Raw genomic sequence first — 21,092 nt, 5'->3', positions numbered from 1 at the left:
AGAAAATTGTAAGAACAGAAAAACAAACTTGAATATGGTCTGGATTGATTACAAAAAGGCATTTGACTCACTGCCACATAGTTGGATCATAAAATGCTTAGAAACAACTGGCATTAGCAAAAATATTACATCCTTTACTGAAAAGGCAATGAAACAATGGAGAACTGAGTTGGCAGTAGGGAATGAGAGCTACGGAATGGTTAATATCAAGCGAGGAATTTTCCAGGGTGATTCACTTTCACCTCTTCTCTTCATCATCGCAATGATCCCACTATCAGTAATCTTAAAAAAAATGAAATTAGGCTAGCAAACAGCCAAAAAAGCTGAAAAAATTTCGCATTTACTATATATGGATGATTTGAAACTCTATGGAAAGTCAGAAATAGAAATCCAATCATTGACAAATACAGTCCGAGTATTCAGCACCGACATTTCAATGCAGTTTGGCATGGAAAAATGCGCCACTGTATCCATAAAAAGGGGCAAAATCACTGCATCTGAGGGAATTGAAATGCCCAATGGCCAACTAATTAAATGCAAAGAAAATGAAGCCTACAAATACTTAGGCATTCTGCAGTTGGATAACATCAAGCATGGAGAAGTAAAAATTATTGTCAGGCGAGAGTACACCAACAGAGTTAGGAAAATTTTGAAATCTAAATTGAATGGTGGAAATACAATCAAGGCCATAAATACCTGGGCAATACCAGTTATAAGATACACAGCTGGCATAGTTAACTGGACACAAGCTGATTTGGACCTTTTGGACCAAAAAACCAGGAAACTAATGACAATGCACTACAGTTTACATCCACGTGGTGATACTGATAGACTATATCTGCCCCGAAAATCAGGTGGCAGAGGATTATTACAAGTGAAGCAAACAGTTGAAGAAGAAAAACATGCACTGGCTGATTATTTAAAAGAAAGTCAAGAACATCTATTAATCGAAGTAAAGAACAAAAATCTACTGAAGGCCCAACAGACAAAACAAGAATACAGAAAAGATGTGATAAAATCAAGAATGGAGAGTTGGCAGAACAAAGCACTGCATGGTCAATTTCTGGAAAAAATAAAAGATAAAGTGGACAGTGAACAAACTTGGTTATGGTTAAAAACAGGTACATTAAAGAAAGAAACAGAGTCACTAATCCTGGCTGCGCAAGAACAAGCTATCCGCACAAATGCCATTAAGGCCAAAATCGAAAAATCCTCTGATGATGCCAAATGCAGACTTTGCAAAGAAGCTGACGAAACTGTTGATCACATACTCAGCTGCTGTAAAAAAATCGCGCAGACTGATTATAAATTGCGGCACAATTCAGTAGCACAAATGATCCATTGGAATTTGTGCAAAAATTATAATATTAAAACAGCAACAAACTGGTGGGAACATCAGCCTGAAAAAGTCACCGAAAATCAGATGGTCAAGATCTTGTGGGATTTCCGTATACAAACCGACAAAATACTGGCACATAATACACCAGACATCACACTGGTTGAGAAAAATAAGGTCACAATCATAGACATCGCAATACCAGGTGATAGTAGGGTCGCCGAGAAGGAACATGAAAAAATCGCAAGATACCAGGACTTAAAAATCGAAATTCAACGACTATGGCACAAACCAGCAGTGGTAATTCCAGTGGTAATTGGCACACTGGGTGCTATTCCAAAAGCACTGGAATTACATTTAAAACAGTTAAAAATTGACAAAATCACCATCAGTCAAATGCAAAAAGCTGCACTGCTTGGATCTGCACGCATATTACGAAAATACGTTACGACGTCCTAGGCCCCTGGGTGGGGCCCGACTAGTAACCAATGCCAAATCCGGCGAAACAACTGGCCGCTGTGATACAATTGTACAACAACAACAATAATGATGATGATGATGATGATAATGATAATGATAATGATAATGATCATCATCCAAAAAATCCTCTGATGATGCCAAATTCAGACTTTGCAAAGAAGCTGATGAAACTGTTGATCACATACTCAGCTGCTGTAAAAATATCACGCAGACTGATTATAAATTGCGGCACAGTTCAGCAGCACAAATGATCCATTGGAATTTGTGCAAAAATTATAATATTAAAACAGCAACAAACTGGGGGGAACATCAGCCTGAAAAAGTCACCGAAAATCAGATGGTCAAGATCTTGTGGGATTTCCGTATACAAACCGACAAAATACTGGCACATAATACACCAGACATCACACTGGTTGAGAAAAATAAGGTCACAATCATAGACATCGCAATACCAGGTGATAGTAGGGTCGCCGAGAAGGAACATGAAAAAATCGCAAGATACCAGGACTTAAAAATCGAAATTCAACGACTATGGCACAAACCAGCAGTGGTAATTCCAGTGGTAATTGGCACACTGGGTGCTATTCCAAAAGCACTGGAATTACATTTAAAACAGTTAAAAATTGACAAAATCACCATCAGTCAAATGCAAAAAGCTGCACTGCTTGGATCTGCACGCATATTACGAAAATACGTTACGACGTCCTAGGCCCCTGGGTGGGGCCCGACTAGTAACCAATGCCAAATCCGGCGAAACAACTGGCCGCTGTGATACAATTGTACAACAACAACAATAATGATAATGATGATAATGATAATGATAATGATAATGATAATGATAATGATAATGATAATGATAATGATAATGATAATGATAATGATAATGATAATGATAATGATAATGATAATGATAATGATAATGATAATGATCATCATCCAAAAAATCCTCTGATGATGCCAAATTCAGACTTTGCAAAGAAGCTGATGAAACTGTTGATCACATACTCAGCTGCTGTAAAAATATCACGCAGACTGATTATAAATTGCGGCACAGTTCAGCAGCACAAATGATCCATTGGAATTTGTGCAAAAATTATAATATTAAAACAGCAACAAACTGGGGGGAACATCAGCCTGAAAAAGTCACTGAAAATCAGATGGTCAAGATCTTGTGGGATTTTTGCATACAAACGGACAAAATACTGGCGCATAATACACCAGACATCACATTGGTTGAGAAAAATAAGGTTACAATCATAGACATCGCAATACCAGGTGATAGCAGGGTCGACGAGAAGGAAAATGAAAAAATCGTGAAATACCAGGACTTAAAAATAGAAATTCAACGATTATGGCACAAACCAGCAGTGGTAATTCCAGTGGTAATTGGCACACTGGGCGCTATTCCAAAAGCACTGGAATTACATTTAAAACAGTTAAAAATTGACAAAATCACCATCAGTCAAATGCAAAAAGCTGCACTGCTTGGATCTGCACGCATATTACAAAAATATATTACAACGTCCTGAATGGGGCCCGACTAGTAATCAATGCCAAATCCGGCGAAACAACTGGCCGCTATGATACAATTCTGTTGTTGCGAATAATAACAATAATATATAATACAATACCAAAAAGCAGGTTTTCCAAGGTAGCAGTAAATACAAGCAAAACACAAGCAGTTTCATTTTCAGTTCTCAGTTAAGCCAGGCTTCTTCGTGTCTCCTTGTTGCTCACATGGCAAATACTGTTTCAGAGTCCAAATAGCCCTCATCGGCTGACTTAGTTGCTATGCCTATTGGAAAACGACTAGTTTAAAAGAGCTGACAACGCTCCAGCACAAACCCAGTCAGAGCGATCAACATTGGGCACCAGATGGCCATTTTGAGCAGGAAATACAAAGTTGTCTCAGCTCATTGAAATGATTACACATGCCCAACCAGCTCCCTATGATGCAGCCACGGCGCACCGGGACTCCTACATGACCAGGTTCAAGTGCTCCATGGAGGTTAATGACCTTCTCAGCCTATCAGAAAACAGGAAGAGGGTTCTCTTCCTGAGCTACTGTAGGCCTGAAGTGTTCAACAACACCACCAAGGCACTATCCTAGCCAACTCTGGTCCAGAAGGTCACATGGGCCATGCTAGAGAATATCCTAAAGACTCACTACACACCCAAGTCCTCCAAATTTCAACATGTGCAGCCAGAAAGAAGGAGAGACCATCAAACAGTATGTTGCTGAGCTTTGCAAGGCCGCAGCATACTGGAAGTTCAGAGACTTGGATGAGTTGTTGCTTGACCGAATAATTTGCAGAGTGAGAGACATTGACTTACAACAAATGTTGCTAGCGAAGACTAACCTCCCACTACAAATTGCATTAGATGAGACAAAAGCAACTGAGTCATCAACAAAGTTGACATAAATGCTACAAAAGCATGGCAGTCCAAAAACCATCTGCCGAGCTGTAATGGTACATCGCAAGACTACCAAACATGAGCTATCATCTGACAGCAAGGACGAAGTGTGCCGCCTTTATTTGGAAAAGAAAAAATCAGTGTACAAGATTGAAGGACATTTCCCTCCATGTGCAGGATGCAGAGGAAACCATCCAAGGGCAAACTGCAGGTTTAGGGATGCCATCTGCCATAGGTGCGACCGGAAGAGGCACCTGGCCTGAATCTGCAACGCAAACCTACTAGATGTGCAACAGTGAAAAGGCAGTTGGGACAACCAAAGCCAGCCAGATATAACATCTAAAAATCCCGGCAGAAGCAAAAAAGAGCAGAATCAACAGAAGCATTCCAGACCAAGATTTGGCAAGGCAGCACACCAAGAAACAAGAAGCTGAGGGTGACAATCAAGATCGATGGGCTCCATGCAGTATGGAAATCAACACCGTGTCATCCCTGACCATCGTTTCCTGGGCTACACTGAAGAAGGCCATCCTGAGCCTCCGGAAGAAGCAGCTAAAATGCCAACAACTATGGCTCAGCGATTACCAGGGAAATTGCATCCCTGTCCATGGCTGTGGCACATTCTGGGTGCAGTTTAAATCATTTGACAGGCTTCTCACACTAATGTTGGTGAGCAGCCCAAGCCTGCTCAGCTTGTAGTGGTTTGAGTCCCTGAGCATGGGGATAACCGGCATCAACACCATCAATGATGACAGCAGTGAAAAATTACTCCCCGAGTTCGAAGACATCTTCAGCGGAAACCTGGGCAAGTATGTGAGGACTCCTATCTCATTTAGCCTAGACTCCAATATTGCGCCAATGAGAATGAAGCCCTGGAGGGTTCCTTTCGCCCTCCAAATCAAAATTGATGAAGAATTGGGCAAATTAATTGGCCAGGGAATCCTGGAGCCTGTCAACCATGCCCAGTGGGAAATCCCAATAGTGACCCCTGTTAAACCTGATTGGTCAATCCGCATCTGTTGGTATTATAAGTACAACCTGAATAAAGTCCTGCAGCAAAGAGCATACCCAGTACCAATTGTCTAGCATTTGTTTCATAGCCTGGAAAAATATTCGCCAAATTAGATCTGGTGCAGGCCTACCAGCAATTGCCAGTAGATGGCGCTTCCACAGAGGCTCAAACCATCATAACACACAGTCGTGCATTCAAATGCAACAGACTGCAATTTGGTATCAGCATTGCCCCCGGACTGTTCCAAAGTGTTATGGAATGACTTTTGCAGGTACTACCAGTAGAAGTCTGCTATTTCAATGATGTCCCGGTATCCACCACAAATAAGGAACAACTATTCAAATGGTTAAGAATCACCCTAAGCAGATTTAGGGAAAAAGGCCTCTGCATGAAAAAAGAGAAATGCCAAATCGCAATGCCAAAAGTTGAATTCCTGGGGTACTTGGTAGATGGCTCCGAGATATGCCCTACAAATTCTAAAATTAAGGCTATCCAGGATGCCCCCACACCTCACAACCAGACCGAGCTGCAGGCGTTCCTGGGCCTTCTTAATTTTTACAGCATTTTATTACAACAGAAGGAGACTGTAGTGGAACCTTTGCATCGGCTTTTGGGAAAGAAAGCCAAGTGGACCTGGGGCAAATCTGAAGCCACAGCATTTGCCACTGTCAAACAGCTACTGTCAGTGGACAGCCTTCTGATTCAGTACAGCCAGACTCTCCCTCTGATCTTGACATGTGACGCATCACCCTTTGGCATAGGGGATGTCCTCAGCCACCATCTCCCAATGGAACCAAGGCTCCGATCATCTATTATTCAAGATCCTGTCCATCACAGAATGGAGCTTTAGCCAGTTGGACAGGGAAGCACTGGTTGTGGTGGCAGGGGTCAAGAGGTTCCATGAGTATTTGTACAGTCAGAAATTCAAACTCATTACCAACCACAAACCACTTCTTGGGCTTTTGGTTGGGGACTGCCATTCTCCTGTATCCCTCTTGCCATGAATGACTAGGTGGACTATCTTTTTAGCAGCCTAAAGCTATAGACTCACCCATCACCCCCAGAAAACACTGGGTCGTGCTGATGCCCTCAGCACATGCCCTTTGCCAGAACTTTTGGATGATCCCACTCATGGCACACCAGTCTTGCTTATTGACTGCCTGGACACTGGTCCTGTAACATCCAGGTTGAAGTTGCAAGACATTCTGCAAAAGACAGAACCATTGCCAAGGTTCTGAACTGGGGGTGGAGGGGGTGGCCCAAGCGGCTGGTTGGGGCTGAATTCAAACTATATATGTTAAAACAGAATGAACAGCCTGGTCCAGGGTGCACATTGATTTTGCAAGGCCCCCGCATGGCCAAACTTTCCTCATATTTGTGGATGCCTATTCAAAATGGTTAGAAGTAATCCTCATGATCACCACCATGGCAGAGATGACCATCCAGGTGCTACAGAGACTTTTCTCCACACACAGCCTACCCGATGTTCTGGTTTTGGATAACGGGCCCCAATTTACAGCCATCCAATTTGAAACCTCCTTAGCAAAGCAGGGATCAGACATGCCCTGGTCGCCCCTTTCCACCTGGCCAGCAATGGTCAAGCAGAAAGAATGGTGTGATCCATTAAAGAAGCCCTTTCTAGAATGGGCCCAGGTGATTGGCAAGCCCGCATTGATAAATTTCTCCTTGTACAGTACATTATGCCAAGTGCCACTACAGGAAGAAGCCCCTCTGAGCTGTTGATAGGCCTCTGACTAAGGTCTCTCTTGGACCGGCTACACCCAAACTATTCTGTCGAGACCCAATTGATTCCACCAGTCAACTCCAATCATTTAGCATAGGGGATCAAGTATATGCCCAAGCTATGCTGGGGTGCTCTCTGGGTTTCTGCCACAATCATTGAAATAACTGGTCTTATCGACTAGAGCTCGAGGGCTCTAGAAGCTAGAGAAGACACATTTACTAACTCAAAGGCTCACACTCCACTCTTAGGCAACCAAAAATAACTTTGACATGACTTAACCAAGGCCCTACCCAAAAGGAACAAACACACACTCCTTCGACAGACTTCTCAAGCCTGAATGATCCAGGGAACTTAGCTTGGGAAGCAGGAGTCCAAGGGCAATCTCCAGGCAAACCGGCTCTAAGAAGGCAAGCCGCACCTCAGGGAAGCTTCCAGGTGTTTCCATTGGTTGAGCCAGGAGAAGCAATAGGTCCCTCCGCTCCAACTGAGCTGCGCAGGTCTGAAAGAGTTCACAAGTGCCCTGCCTACTTGCGAGACTACGTGACAAATTGGGTAAACCCAACTAAGAGGGGAGGGATGTTATATATTGAGACTGGAGCAATAGGCTTCACCAAGGACATCCATTCAGGCAGGAAAATACTCGAAGCTGATTGGCTGAGCTGTCTGACAAATCCCTATAAAAAGGCAAGTTGAATCTGTACATAGTTTGCTGAATAAAGAACTTGTTGTCACTGAAGTCTGAGTCCTGTCTCATCCATTCACCCTATCTAACAGTCTCAAACATCCAGAATGTACAGTGAAGATGCTAAAGTAAGTTAATTTTATCCTTTCAGATTGATTTCTACAAGTGTATTTTTGACTGTTAATATTCTTGAAATATATCCAGGGAGAGGCTGTTCAGTTGCCATACATAATTGTACCCCCTTCAATTCATATATAAATACAGTCCATGCTTATTTTTCAGGAAATAATTATTTTTCTGATCCTTTCTGCAGGCTTGAGGTCTTGCCTGAATCCTGCAGCAGGCATCTTGCTGAAGTACTGGGGGAAAATCAGAGATTAAGAGAGCTAATGCTGTCCCTCAACAACCCAGATGACAAAATAATGGAAGTGCTGTGCGATGGGCTCAAACAACCAGAATGTACAATAGAGACCCTAAAGTAAGTGACAGTTATTTTCCCTTTCAGTTTCCTCTGCGGAATCATCCTTTGGCAATTAATATTCTGGAAATGTATTTAGAGAGAGGATTTGCCCCACATAATCACATTTACTTTAGTGGTTTTGTCCATGGATATTCTCAATCATCCAGGTTATGGTTGTCCCAAGAGTGCGGGTTTTCCCCTCAAAAGGCAACTGGACATTGTTTTTTTCCCTTAAAATCATTTCGCTTCTTATCCAAGAAGCAAAAATGGAGAGGCAATTCATTTGCCATTCATTCCCTTTAATTCCTATAAGAATAAATTCCATGCTTGTTTTTCAACAGATAATTGTTATTTCCCTCCTTTTTTTGCCCAGGCTTACTGGAGGGATCATCACCATACCTAGCAGCAGGCATCTTGCGGAAGTATTCAAGAAAAACCAGAGATTGAGAATGTTACATTTGTTCCTTAATAATACAAATGACAAAATAATGGAACTACTGTGTGATGGGCTCAGTCATCCAGAATGTAAAATAGAAACAATACAGTAGGTGATTTTTTTCCCCTTTCAATTTGATCTCCAGAACCATGTTTTGATGGTTAATATTTTGGAAATATATCCGGAGAGGGGCTGTTAGGTTGCTGTGCATAATAATCATATTTTCTTCTGTTCCTACAAAACACATTCTATGCTTGATTTTCAACAAATAACTTTAATTATTCAGTCTATTTATGTGCAGGATAGATGGAAAGACCTTGACTGAATCTTGCAGCAGACATCTTGCAGAAGTATTCCGGAAAAACCAAAAATTGACTGTGTTATACTTGTCCCTAAATAGCCCAGATGACAAAACAATAGAATTGCTGTGCAAGGGGCTCAAACATCCAGAATGTACAATACAGACACTACAGTAAGTGATTCTTGTTTTTCCTTTCAGTTTCATTTGTACAACTGTTTATGGATTGTTAATATTCTGGAAATATATCTAGGGAGAAACAGTTTGGTTGGCATATATGATCACATTCACTTCAGTTTCTGTAAAAAATACTTGCTTTTCAACAGGTAATTGTAATTTTTTATGGCTTTTCTCAGCAGGCTTGATATTCAGTGTCTGACAGAATCCTGCAGCTGGCATCTTGCAGGAGTATTCAGCAAAAACTACAGCTTGAGAATGTTGTACTTGTCCCTTGAGGATGCAAATGACAGAACAATGGAAGTTCTGTGTGATGGTCTCAAACATCCAAAATGTACAATAAAGAAGCTACAGTAAGTTAATTTTATCTTTTCATATTGATCTCTGCATCTGTATTTTTGGCAGTTAATATTCCTGAAATATATCCAGGGAGAGGCTGTTCAGTTGCCATACATAATCACATCCCTTTCAATTCATATATAAATGCAGTCCATGCTTATTTTTCAAAAAATAATTATTATTTTTCCAATCCTTGCTGCAGGCTTGATGGAGAGTTCTTGACTGAATCCTGTAGCAAGTATCTTGCAGAATTATTCAGGAAAAATAAGAGATTGAGAGAGTTAGACCTGTCCCTTAAGAACCCAGATGACAAAATAATGGAAGTGCTGTATAAAGGCCTCAAACATCCTCAATGTAATATTGAGACACTAGTGTAAGTAATCATTTTTTTCCTTTTTAGTTGATGTGTCAATCATTTCTTGAGTGTTTATTATTTTGAATTATATCTGTCAGCCCGGATCCATCTTTGGTCAGACTTTACAGGGCTTCCACAGTGGGAAAAGAAGAGTAGTGAAGGGAGTATAGTCAAAACAACATTCTTTCAAATGAGATCAAGTTCAGTCTGTTGGAACTTGAAGGGGAGTGAATGAAGTTTGGTAGCAGCTGAAACAGGTGTTTGATTGGGCCGTGTGATATGAATGTCACTGGACAGGGCAGAGTGTGAATTTTAGTCAGTGGTGGGATTCAAATAATTCCACCACTCATTTGCTGAAAATGTGAGTATGCGAGGCTTCCGTGCATGCACACATGGCTTCCATGCTTGCATGCCCACACGGCTTCTGCACATGCGTAGCTTCTGCCATGCGATGAGGCTCGATTGAGCAGCCATTCAGGGCCCTCTCCCTCCATCTCTGCTCTCCAGGGCAGTGGCTTCCTGAGCAGCAGCTGCTCCTCTTCGCACTGCTGGGAGAGCATCTTGTGCAATTTAGCAGAAAGCGCTGCAGCACAGAAAAGCAGCAGCCATATTGAATGCTTTTTCTCTCAGCTGCAGTGCTTTCCAGATGGAACTTAGAGGAAAGCGGCAGCTCACAGCTGCTAAATTGTGCATTCTGAACTCTGGACTTTTCTTGCCTCATGAATATGCTTGTATTGCAGATTATAATTTTGCCAGGTGGGTTTATCTTGCTTAGGAAATTTTCAAGTGCCTTGTGGACTCATTGGCCATTGCTCTATGGACTAGCATTCGTCAGCTTTTGGCTGGACTTAATTGGAACAGCTCTGGATTTGGGGGGAACGTAATTGATCGGGAATATTAATAAACCCATTAAAAATTGTTATGTGTGTGTTTGAGAGAGCGGGATAGCACAATATCCAAATATTTTGTCCCAGGTTAGCCTTCCATGCTGTTCTCATAGTCAATTCAGATTAACATATTAACAGAGTTGGAAAGGACCTTGTAGGTCATCTAATTCAAACCCCCCACCCAAGGAGAAGACTTTACACCAGTGATGGTGAACCTTTTTGGCTCACTTGCCAAAAGCAGGGGGAGTCAGGGGGGTTGTGTGCAGGTGTCCCACACCCATAATGCAATGTGCAACACCCCCCCCCAGCATGCATGCACGCATGACAGATACAACCCCCCATTTTTTGCATGAATTTTTCACCCTCCCCAGGCTTCAGAGGGTTTATATAGGGTGACCAGATGACCCGATTTCAGCGGGACAGTCCCGATTTTTAACAATTTTTCCCGCGTCCCTCCGCCTTTTAAAAAAGTCCCGATTTTTTTTTCTGGCTTCATGTTGAAAGCCCAATGGATTTGCTTAAGAAATCCTAACCGGGGCAAGACAAAAGACACCCTGTCTAACCTCTCTCTCTGTCTCAGTACTTTCACTGAAGATATTAAAACGTTAAAGCAACAAAACGGACCTCTCCCCTCCCCCCACGCCGATCGCGTTTACCTCATTTTATAAGAAAAAAAATGATCCTAGTACCATAGAGCTGCAGGAAATGGCTAGAGGGGTCGCCAGTGTTACTTCCTGGATTTTCCAGAGGGGAGGGGCACGGAGGTTGGAGGACTGCTCAAAATGGTGGGAAAAGAAACTTTCTGGTAAGTGTGCTGGGTTTTTTTCTTTTATTTTTTAATGCATTTTAAAATAATGTAGGTTTTTAAAAATGTGCAGCTACTGTTTTTTTATTCAAAACAATATGTGATGTGCCATGGAAAAATCATTTAAAAAAACCCTGAAAGAACAAAAGGTTTTTTTTAGGGTATTTTCCTGACCAAAACTATAATTGTTTCTGCATGACACCCTTAATCACCCTTAATAGCCAACTACACTTCATTCTAAATAGTTTTATTTCCTTTATTGTATGTGATTACTCAAGTCCAAAAACTGAGTTAATTGGATAAACTCAGCTCCACAATTTACTAAATATACAGTTACAGGAATTTCATGTATAGTATGCTGTCTCTTAGGGTTTATTGAACATAGGAGAATAATATGAGAGGGATTTGATGTAAAATAAGCTATTTTAATGAATTCAAAATCCACGCAGCAGACAAGACATGGGAGTGAACATAATACACACTTTAACAATTTTTTTTTCCTTTTAGTCATCAAATATTGCAGCAAGTGTGTCAGTAATAATAGCAAGACAGGCATAGGATTTTCCAGCCAGGTTAATTTTACTTTTTTATGGTTTTGATGTTGTATTTAATTTTATCCGTATTAGAAACTTATGAAGGCTGTGCAACATTTTGAGGTGATATAGAGTATGTAAAGGCATGAATACAGTAGAACCTCTGGTCACAACCATAATTCGTTCCATAACTTTGGTCGCAAACTGATTTGGTCATGAATCAAACCTAATTTTGGAAATTTGGTGCTTACAAAAAAAATGGTGCAGAAGGGGAAATCAGCAGCGGGGAGAATGTGAATATTTTGGTCAGAAGCGTTCGTGACCAGAGGTTCTACTGTATAACATCTTCACTTAAGACTTAAGATTCACTTAAGATATAACATCTTCACTTAAGATTCACTTAAGAACTGTGGCAAGAAAGGTGGTATAGTGACCAAAGTTACAATGGCATTGAAAAAAGTGACTGATGACCATTTTTCACACTTAGCGACCATTTTCACACTTAGCGACCGTTGCAGCATCCTCATGGTCACGCGATCAAAATTTTGATGTTTGGCAACAGATTCGTATTTATGATGGTTTCAGTGTCCTGAGGTCATATAATCACCTTTTGACAAAGTCAAATGGGGAAACCAGATTCACTTATGTTACTAATTTATCAGCTGCACTTATTCACTTAAGAACTGTGGCAAGAAAGGTGATATAGTGACCAAAGTTACAATGGCATTGAAAAAAGTGACTGATGACCATTTTTCACACTTAGCGACCATTTTCACACTTAGCGACCGTTGCAGCATCCTCATGGTCATGTGATCAAAATTCGGATGTTTGGCAACAGTTACAATTTATATTTGTAAATTGTAGTTATGTTGAAATAAAAAAAACATTACAATACTATTTTTGCGTTGTATGAAAATTTTTGTTGCTCTGTATAAAAATTTTAATCAACCCCCCCTCCCCCCGGTCAAAGGTGTCCCTCTTTACCAATCTGAAAATCTGGTCACCTTAGGTTTATAGGAACCTGGGGAGGATGAAAAGAGTGTCCCCCCGCCCCCCAGAGGCCCTCCGGAAGCTTCAGGATCTTCTCTTAAGCCTCCAGAGCACAAAAACCTGCCCCTACAGGCAAACAGGAACTTCAGGAATGGACTCCCAGTTTGCTCGTAGAGCCGGTTTAAGTCCTCCGGAGCCTTCCAGAGCCTTCAGAAGCCTTCCAGAGGCTTCCCTGAAGGCTCCGGATGATGAAAAACAACCCTATGAGGAAACCAGAAGCCAGTGTGCTCATAGTGTTGTTTTTCATACTCTGGAGCCTTCAGAGAAGCCTCCAGAAGGCCCCTGAAGGCTCCAGAGGGCTTAAACTGGCCTACAAGCAAACTGGAAGTCCGTTCCTAAAATTCCAGTTTGCCCATAGGGCTGGTTTTTTGCATTCCGGAGGCTTCAGGGAAGCTCCTGAAGCCTCCAGAGGGCCTCCGGGAGACAGGGGAGGCTGTTTTTGCCCTCCCAGGCTCCTATAAAGCCTCTGGGGCATGGGGAGGGCAAAAAATGTCTTCAAAAAAGGCTGAAATCAGCCTCGCATGCCCTGACAAACGCCTCACATGCCCTGACAAATGGCTCTGCGTGCTATCTGTGGCACATATGCCATAGGTTCGCCATCCCAGCCTTACACCATTTCTTAGAGATGGCAGTCCAGTCTCTTCCTGAAAGCTTCCAGTAATAAAGCTCCCACAACTTCTGAAGGCAAGCTATACCATTGGTTTATTATTCTCACTGTCGGAAAATGTCTCCTTATTTCTAAGTTGAATCTTTCCTTGATCGGTTTCCATCCATTATTCCTTGTCTGGCCTTCAAGTGCTTTGGAAAATAACTTGACATCTCCTCTCTGTGGCAGCTCCTCAAATATTGGAACACTGCTATCATGTCTCCCCTGGTCCTTCTCCTCAGTAGACTAGCCATGATAAGTTCCTGTAATTGTTCTTCATATGTTTTAGCCTCCAGACCCCTTTTCGTCTTGGTTGCTCTTCTCTGTACTCTTTCTAGAGTCTCAACATCTCCTTTATAGTGTGGTGACCAAAACTGAATGCAGTATTCTATACCTCACTTGATCTTGATTGAACCCCTCTGTTAATGCAATTTAGAATTGCATTAGCTTTTTTGGCTGTCGTCCCAAACTGCTTGTTCATCAGAGGTGAGTTGCTCCCACTTCAGCCTGGATCAGGCTAACCAGTAGCAGTGGTGGTGAGAGGCTTCGCCCACCCACCCAATGCTTCTGTGCATGCAGAGAAGGGTTGCATGAGCAAACAGGTAGGAAAAAAATTGGAAACCCACCACTGTTGCTCATATTTAATTGGTTGTTCACTAAGACTCCAAGATCTATCTCACAATTACTGCTTTTAAGCCTGATTTCACCCAGTCTATATGTGTACTTTTGGTTTTTCTTGCCTAAGTGTAAAATTTTAGTTTTCTCTATATTGAATTTCATTTTGTTAGATAAGGGCCCAGTGTCCAAGTTTGTCAAGATCCATCTGGATCTTGAGCCTATCATCTATGGCACAGGTGTCAAACTCACTGCATCATGTTGCTGTCACATGATGTTTTACGATGTTTCCCCTTTTACGAAGCTGGGGTAGGTGTGGCCTGCACATGATGCATCTGATCACAGGCCGCCAGTTTGACATCCCTGATCTAGGGTATTGGCTATTCCTGCCAACTTAGTATCATCTGCAAATATGGTAAGTTCCCCTTTTATTCCCTCAACTAAGTCGTTTATGAAGATATTGAAGAGTACTAGGCCTAAGACAGAACCTGAATAAATGTCTTAAGGCAAACAATCGTGATGCACTGCACAGGCTGCAGGCAAGCCAAGAAATGCAAGGACAAGCCTCCCATGACGACCCACGCTTTCCCGCAACCGACACAGTGCATCCGGATCACCTGCCTTCCCCCCCTGCACCTCTGCCTCTGTCTATTGCTGATGCTGCCAGGCAGTCTCCCAAGGTCAGCTGCCACTCTGGTCACCGACTTGGCTTTCCCATGGCCCACGTGGCACATTGTGTGCTTCCCCCCCGCCTTTGCCTGCTCCTTGGACAGGTATCGACTCGCTTGTGTTGTATGGGTTGCTGCTGCTTCTGGACACGGTCAGCCCATGCACATTCGCTGCCTCATATGCCAGCCACTTCCACCCACCCTTCATTATGGCTTATTTTTTGGGTAGGGCTTATATTAGGTGCACGCTTAAAAATCAGGGCTTATTTTGGGGGTATGACCTATTTTTGAGGAAATATGGTAGGTAGACAAAAAATGCCAAATCCATTCTGAACATCTGGCTGATGGGTGACAAATCATAATAATTCCCTCCTAAAATGGATAGGTTTTATAGGGATAGCAAATCCTCCCAAAGACAATGAAACTAAAGTTTTTTGAATCAGACAAGATGTACCTGGAAATAGTGAAATTAAATCGACCCTGGAATTATGTGGGGTGGATCAGATAATTGGAGGTCTGGGTCTACCCTCAGAGATAGTCAGGTGGGTCCCTGCGCAGCTCTGATAAAGAGACATTACTGAGCACTTATCTTGTAATAGATTAAAATAAGTTTTTGTTTTTCATTATAGGTTGAATGGAAAAAGTATTATACGGTATGGTGAATGGATGGACATGAGCCACATTGCTAGAACCTCCATGTAAATGTTCTTTCTTCATGCTTGCTTGCTTGATCTATTTTTATTTCCATTCAGAATATGGTTAGGAAGACTTGGAATTTAATATCAAGAACGTCTAAAGAACTTTCTTTCAGCAACTAGAATTTGAACTGAGGACTTCTGAAATTGAAAAATGCCAAGCTAGGTGAATAAAAGTTAGCCCTCAAAATTGTAAATTATAACAATTCTTTTACATTAGGAGATTATTATTGTCCTTTGATGTCTGAATAAGAGAAGGAAACATTGGCTGCTTGAGTGTTTGATTAAGTGCCATCAAGTCCCCATTGATCCTTAGTGACTAGGCAGATTAAAGTTGTCTGCTTTTCAGTATTTTTATGGCCAGCTAGTCAGCCAGGGGCCCCTCATCCAGGTTAACGGTTACTGTCCTGCATGGCGATTTTGGGCCTGGACCATTTAACCTCCAACTTACTTTTTGTCACTCCTTTATCCTCCCAATTCTCTCACTAGTTCATTGATGGAATAGTAAAACTACTGAAATCCTTTCCAGTGGTGGGATGCAAAACATTTTACTACGGGTTCTGTGGACATTACTTGGTGGGCGTGGCTTGGTGGGCATGACAGGGGAAGGATACTGTAAAAGCTCCATTCCCTCCCCATTCCAGGGGAAGGTTACTGCAAAATTCCCATTTTCTCCCAATCAGCTGGGACTCAGGAGGCAGAGAATAGATGGTGGTGGGGCCAGTCAGAGGTGGTACTTACCATTTCTCCAAATACTCAAAATTTCCGCTACCGGTTCTCCAGAACTGGTCAGGACCTGGTCCTTTCCCTTGCTTTTTCCCCACATGGAAGTCATGATGGATTCTAGGCATTTGTTATCTGGTCTCTTCCTGTTTTCTTTCAGCAGTTGGATCAATCAGTGTAGGAGTGGTACAATGGCCTAAAGGTGGAGCTCTCACCTCACAATCAGGAGGCTGTGAGTTTGATCCTACATAGAGGCAGATATTTCTCTCTCTGGTCACAATGAGTATGTATCTGCTGAATAAAGCTCTGCATTGGTGACAGAAATGGCATCCAGCCAGTAAACACTCCGCTAGCTCCTTTCAGTTGCCCAGACTCCACCCTGCAAGGGATTATGGGGTTGTTAAATGGTGATGGTGATGGTGATGATGGGGTCAATCAGTGTCCTCACTAGAAGAAAAAAGGAAAAATGGATCAATTAGGCAGGCAAAGGCAACCCATAGAAGGACCACCCTCATGTGCCCACCCCAGCAAGCTCTAGTAATGGGAGGACACAGCAGCAGAGAATTGGCTAATGAGGATGTAGCTATCCCACAGTTCAGACAGAGGCCTGGTTGGTCACTGTTGGAGCATCACTGTCTAAGCCAGTGTTTTTCAACCTTGGCAACTTGAAGATGTCCGGACTTCAACTCCCAGAATTCCTCAGCCAGCATTCGGGAGTTGAAGTCCAGACATCTTCAAGTTGCTAAGGTTGAGAAACACTGGTCTAAGCAGAGTCTCCATAAACTGGCATTGAATCTAGACACCATCCAGGGGTGGGTTTCTCGCCCCGTTCCAACCGGATCGGTTGGAACGAGGCCGGCGGCGTCCTCACGCACGCACGCGGCGTCCTCACGCACGCACGCGGCGTCCTCGTGCACGCGCGCATGCGTACTAGCGTCTGCGCGATGCTCCAGCTGCTCCTGGAGGATCGCGTAGGCGTTCTGCGCATGCGTGGAAAGCGCGAAATTTGAAAAAACCGGGTAAGGAGCGGGCGCGGGTGTGCGGGCGCGCGCGGGCGCGGGGGGGGGCTTCGCCGTTCCCGGAAGTTACTTACTTCCGGGTTCGGCGACCAACCGGATCGCAGGGACCGGTGCGATCCGGTTGAAACCCAGCCCTGACACCATCAATACAGGATGAAGGTGGCTTAATGCAATGCTGAATTGCTCTGTTAATTAAAAAAAAATTCTCAGAACCTCTTCTCACTTTCTCACTAGGGAGGATCCCAAAAGAGCTTTTGTTTTCTATGGCTTATAGTTATTAATAGTTACCACAGTAAAAATTAAAATCAACAGGTTCTTTTTTGTATACTCAAGTTAGTGGGCTCAAAACCCAAGTGAGACAACCCAAGAACACAGGTCTCTAGACAGCATACATACAAGCACTCAAAGGCTGGTACTCACTGCTCCACTCTTTCCCACTTCTACTATACCTACTGCTTCTCTAATTACTCCTACTGGGACCTTTTGCTGGGGAACAGTTTCTCTTCCTATTTATTTTAGGCTGTTACAGGCAGCTTTATCTCCAAAGACAAATACACACATCCAATGTTCCCTCTAATTTTTTTTCAGTGTGTGCGGAAAAATATAGTGTTCGAGCAGCACATTTTCATGCCTGAGCACCTGAATTTTTTTTAGCCATAATTGCCATCAGAGCAGATGTTGGGAGGGGGGAAAGGAGGAAAAGGGGCCCCTCCCTCTCCCTCACACCCCCAGGAAGGGAGGGAGGAGAGGGGGAGGGAAAGGAAAGAAAATGGGAAACAAGAAAAGGAAAGGAAATAGAAAAGAAGGAAAGGAAAGGGGAAAGGAAATGGGAAAGAAGGAAAGGAGAAAGGAAAGGAGAAAGGAAAGGATAAGAGAAAGGAAATAGAAAAGAAGGAAAGGAAAAAGGAAAGGAAATGGGAAAGAAGAAAGGAAAGGAAAAGAGAAAGGAAAGGAAAAAGAAAAGGAAATGGAAAAGAAGGAAAGGAAAAAAGGAAAGGAAAGGAGAAGAAAGGGAAAAGAGAAAGGAAATAGAAAAAGAAGGAAAGGAAAAAGGAAAGGAACTGTGGGGAAAGAAGAAAGGAAAGGAAAAGAGAAAGGAAAGGAAAAAAGGAAATGGAAAAGAAGGAAAGGAAAAAGGAAAGGAAATGGGAAAGAAGGAAAGGAAAAAGGAAAGGAAAGGAGAAAGGAAAAGAGAAAAGAAATAGAAAAGAAGGAAAGGAAAAAGGAAAGGAAATGGAAAAGAAGAAAGGAAAGGAAAAGAGAAAGGAAAGGAAAAAAGGAAATGGAAAGAAGGAAAGGAAAAAGGAAAGGAGAAAGGAAAGGAAAAGAGAAAGGAAATAGAAAAGAAGGAAAGGAAATGGGAAAGAAGAAAGGAAAGGAAAAGAGAAAGGAAAGAAAAAAGGAAAGGAAATGGAAAAGAAGGAAAGGAAAAAGAAAAGAAGGAAAGGCAAAGAGAAAGGAAAGGAAAAAGGAAAGGAAAGGAGAAAGAAAAGGAAAAGAAGGAAAGGCAAAGAGAAAGGAAGTTAGAAGAAGGACAAAAAGGAAAAGGAAAGAGTGGAAAGGATTGGTACTACTCAAAAATCAAGTCTCAAGATCCCGTGGACCCCTTTGGCTCAGGCAGTCCAACTCCACGCTGCTTCCCTCTCTCCCCAAAGCGAAGGGATCACAGAAAAAATGCTGAGCCCAGAACAGGGCTTCAGACGAGGCAATGCCTGAGAAACCCCAGATGTGCAGAGAAACGCAGGCTACAACCAGCGAATCCCGTTTTCCCAGGAACTGACGAAGCCCCAGAGGACCAATGGGAATTCTCCCTTCTTCAGCGTCATCAATCTCCGGGCAGAGTCTTCCTTGATTTCACCAATCAGAAATCAGAGTTCAGAAGGGAGGGAAGGGGGATATTTTCAGTCACATTTAAAGGCATTAAAAAACACTGCGCTGCATTTTGAAACTTGTTTTTTTGTTACCTGCGCGGCCGCTCACGCGCGCACCTTAGAGGGAACGCTGCACACATCTCCTTTCCTCTCTTCAACCACCAACACTAGTGCACCCTGCTGCCTTTCTGCTCTGTTTTTATAGCCAATAGTTGCTGTGCTGGCTAGGGAGATAGCTTAAAGGGTCATTAACTTTGTAAGTAGCCTATCCTTTCACATACCTCTTTTAACACCTTTAACTTTAAACAACAATAACAAATCACTATTCTTTTGTAAGGTCCCAAAATGTTCTTGAGTGCCAAAAATGAGACTCAAGAAGAGGCTTGAAAAATTGACAGCTTTTATTTGTACAAGGAAAGACCTGGGTAGACCATTCCACAACCTACAGACAAAGAACATGCTGTGAAAGGCCACATCTTGGAGAAAGTATGACATCCTTTTACACTTCCAGAGACATCAGCTTGGTACCCAGTTCTGCTCCTCCTTTGTAGCCCATTGTGTCCATGCTCTCCTTTGGCAGTGCAGCAAGGAACAGGGCTTGGGGTGGAGGGTTGACTATCAACAGAGTGGCTGGTTGTTTAAACAACACAGATATTTGCCCAAAGTCTGCGCCCTGCCAGACCATATCATACCCCACACAAGACACTGAGTTGTACACTGAGTTGTCTGACAAGCAAAATCAATGGGGAAGCCAGATTCACTTTACAGCTGTGTTACTAACTTAATATCTGCAGTAATTCACAAGAAAAGTTGTAACATGGGGCACAACTCACTTAACAAGTGTCTCGCTTAGCAACATAAACGTTGGGCTCAATTATAGTCATAAGCTGAGTATTACCTGTAGTTATACACATGCTATTTTAATGATTATAAGAAGTTTGTAACCAATCATTATATTGTTGTTTTTAACTTCCTGTATGCTGAGGTATAAACACACAATGCCATTCCTGCTCAGGGTTTCTCACAGCTGCTTTCTTTGCTAACAGATTGAAAATAAAGTGACAAATTTCTTGGTCTCTTTGTAATTGGCCTTGGTCAACAAACCGCAGATTGGCTCTTGGCCATCACTAGCTGTGTATAAGGCTCCCCTCCCCCAATAAATGCCTATGAAGGAGATCCTGCACTGCACTACCTTTTCTGAGAGGAGCAGAAGATGTGGAAAAGGAGGGACTGGGCTGGAGGTTCCCAAAGTCTCAGAGGCTGCTGTTATATGGCTGTCTCAGAACAGAGGTCCTCAAACTATGGCCTGTGGACTGAATACAGGCTGCCGAAGCCATTAATCCAGCCCGCGTAGGAACATGAGGCTACCCCGCCCACATCATCCCACCCACCCGCTGGCCCCCGCCCTTCGGCCAAACACAAGACTTACCTTTGTGAGCTCCACTGGCTGGAACTGGAAGGTAAGGCCAACATTTTTGGGTGGCAGAATGCTACTGGGGTGGGGGACGCCAAAAACAGGGTGTGCAGAGGCCCCCGGGAGGCCTCTGAGTGCCCTTTTTATGGCCAGCAGAGTGCTATTGGAGTAGGGGTGGCAAAAATGGGGTGCATGGAGGCTTCTTGAGGCCGGCAGTGTGTTGCAGGAGAACTGGATTGAAGGAGAAGGGCCGCCTGCTTGCCCACTCGCCAGCCCAACTAGTCGTTCAAAGTTTCAAGTGAAAGAGATGTGTTACTTTTGGGGAGACAACAGGATTGTCCCACCAGCCAGCTGGTCTGGCACACTGCTCATCGGCCTCCAGACGTCAGATTCCCACCACCCAGCACCAGTTCAGGGGTTTTGCCCCCCCCC

General features: G+C 43.0%; 1 protein-coding gene across 1 annotated transcript in view; it reads left to right on the top strand.

The window, feature by feature from the left end:
• LOC116519790 (NACHT, LRR and PYD domains-containing protein 12-like) overlaps positions 1–16,208 on the top strand; it is a 59,421-nt gene extending 43,213 nt beyond the window's left edge. The window contains 6 exon segments of the mRNA XM_032233831.1: positions 7,983–8,147; positions 8,503–8,673; positions 8,852–9,037; positions 9,220–9,393; positions 9,582–9,752; positions 15,568–16,208. Coding sequence (XP_032089722.1) covers positions 7,983–8,147; positions 8,503–8,673; positions 8,852–9,037; positions 9,220–9,393; positions 9,582–9,752; positions 15,568–15,640 — 940 coding nt within the window. The 3' untranslated portion in view covers positions 15,641–16,208.
• The last annotated feature ends 4,884 nt before the right edge of the window (positions 16,209–21,092 follow it).

This window comes from Thamnophis elegans, chromosome 1 (assembly GCF_009769535.1).
Source record: "Thamnophis elegans isolate rThaEle1 chromosome 1, rThaEle1.pri, whole genome shotgun sequence".
Classification (NCBI taxonomy): domain Eukaryota; kingdom Metazoa; phylum Chordata; class Lepidosauria; order Squamata; family Colubridae; genus Thamnophis; species Thamnophis elegans.
The sequence above is the reverse complement of the archived record's forward strand: the minus strand, read 5'-3'. Positions and strand labels throughout refer to the sequence as shown.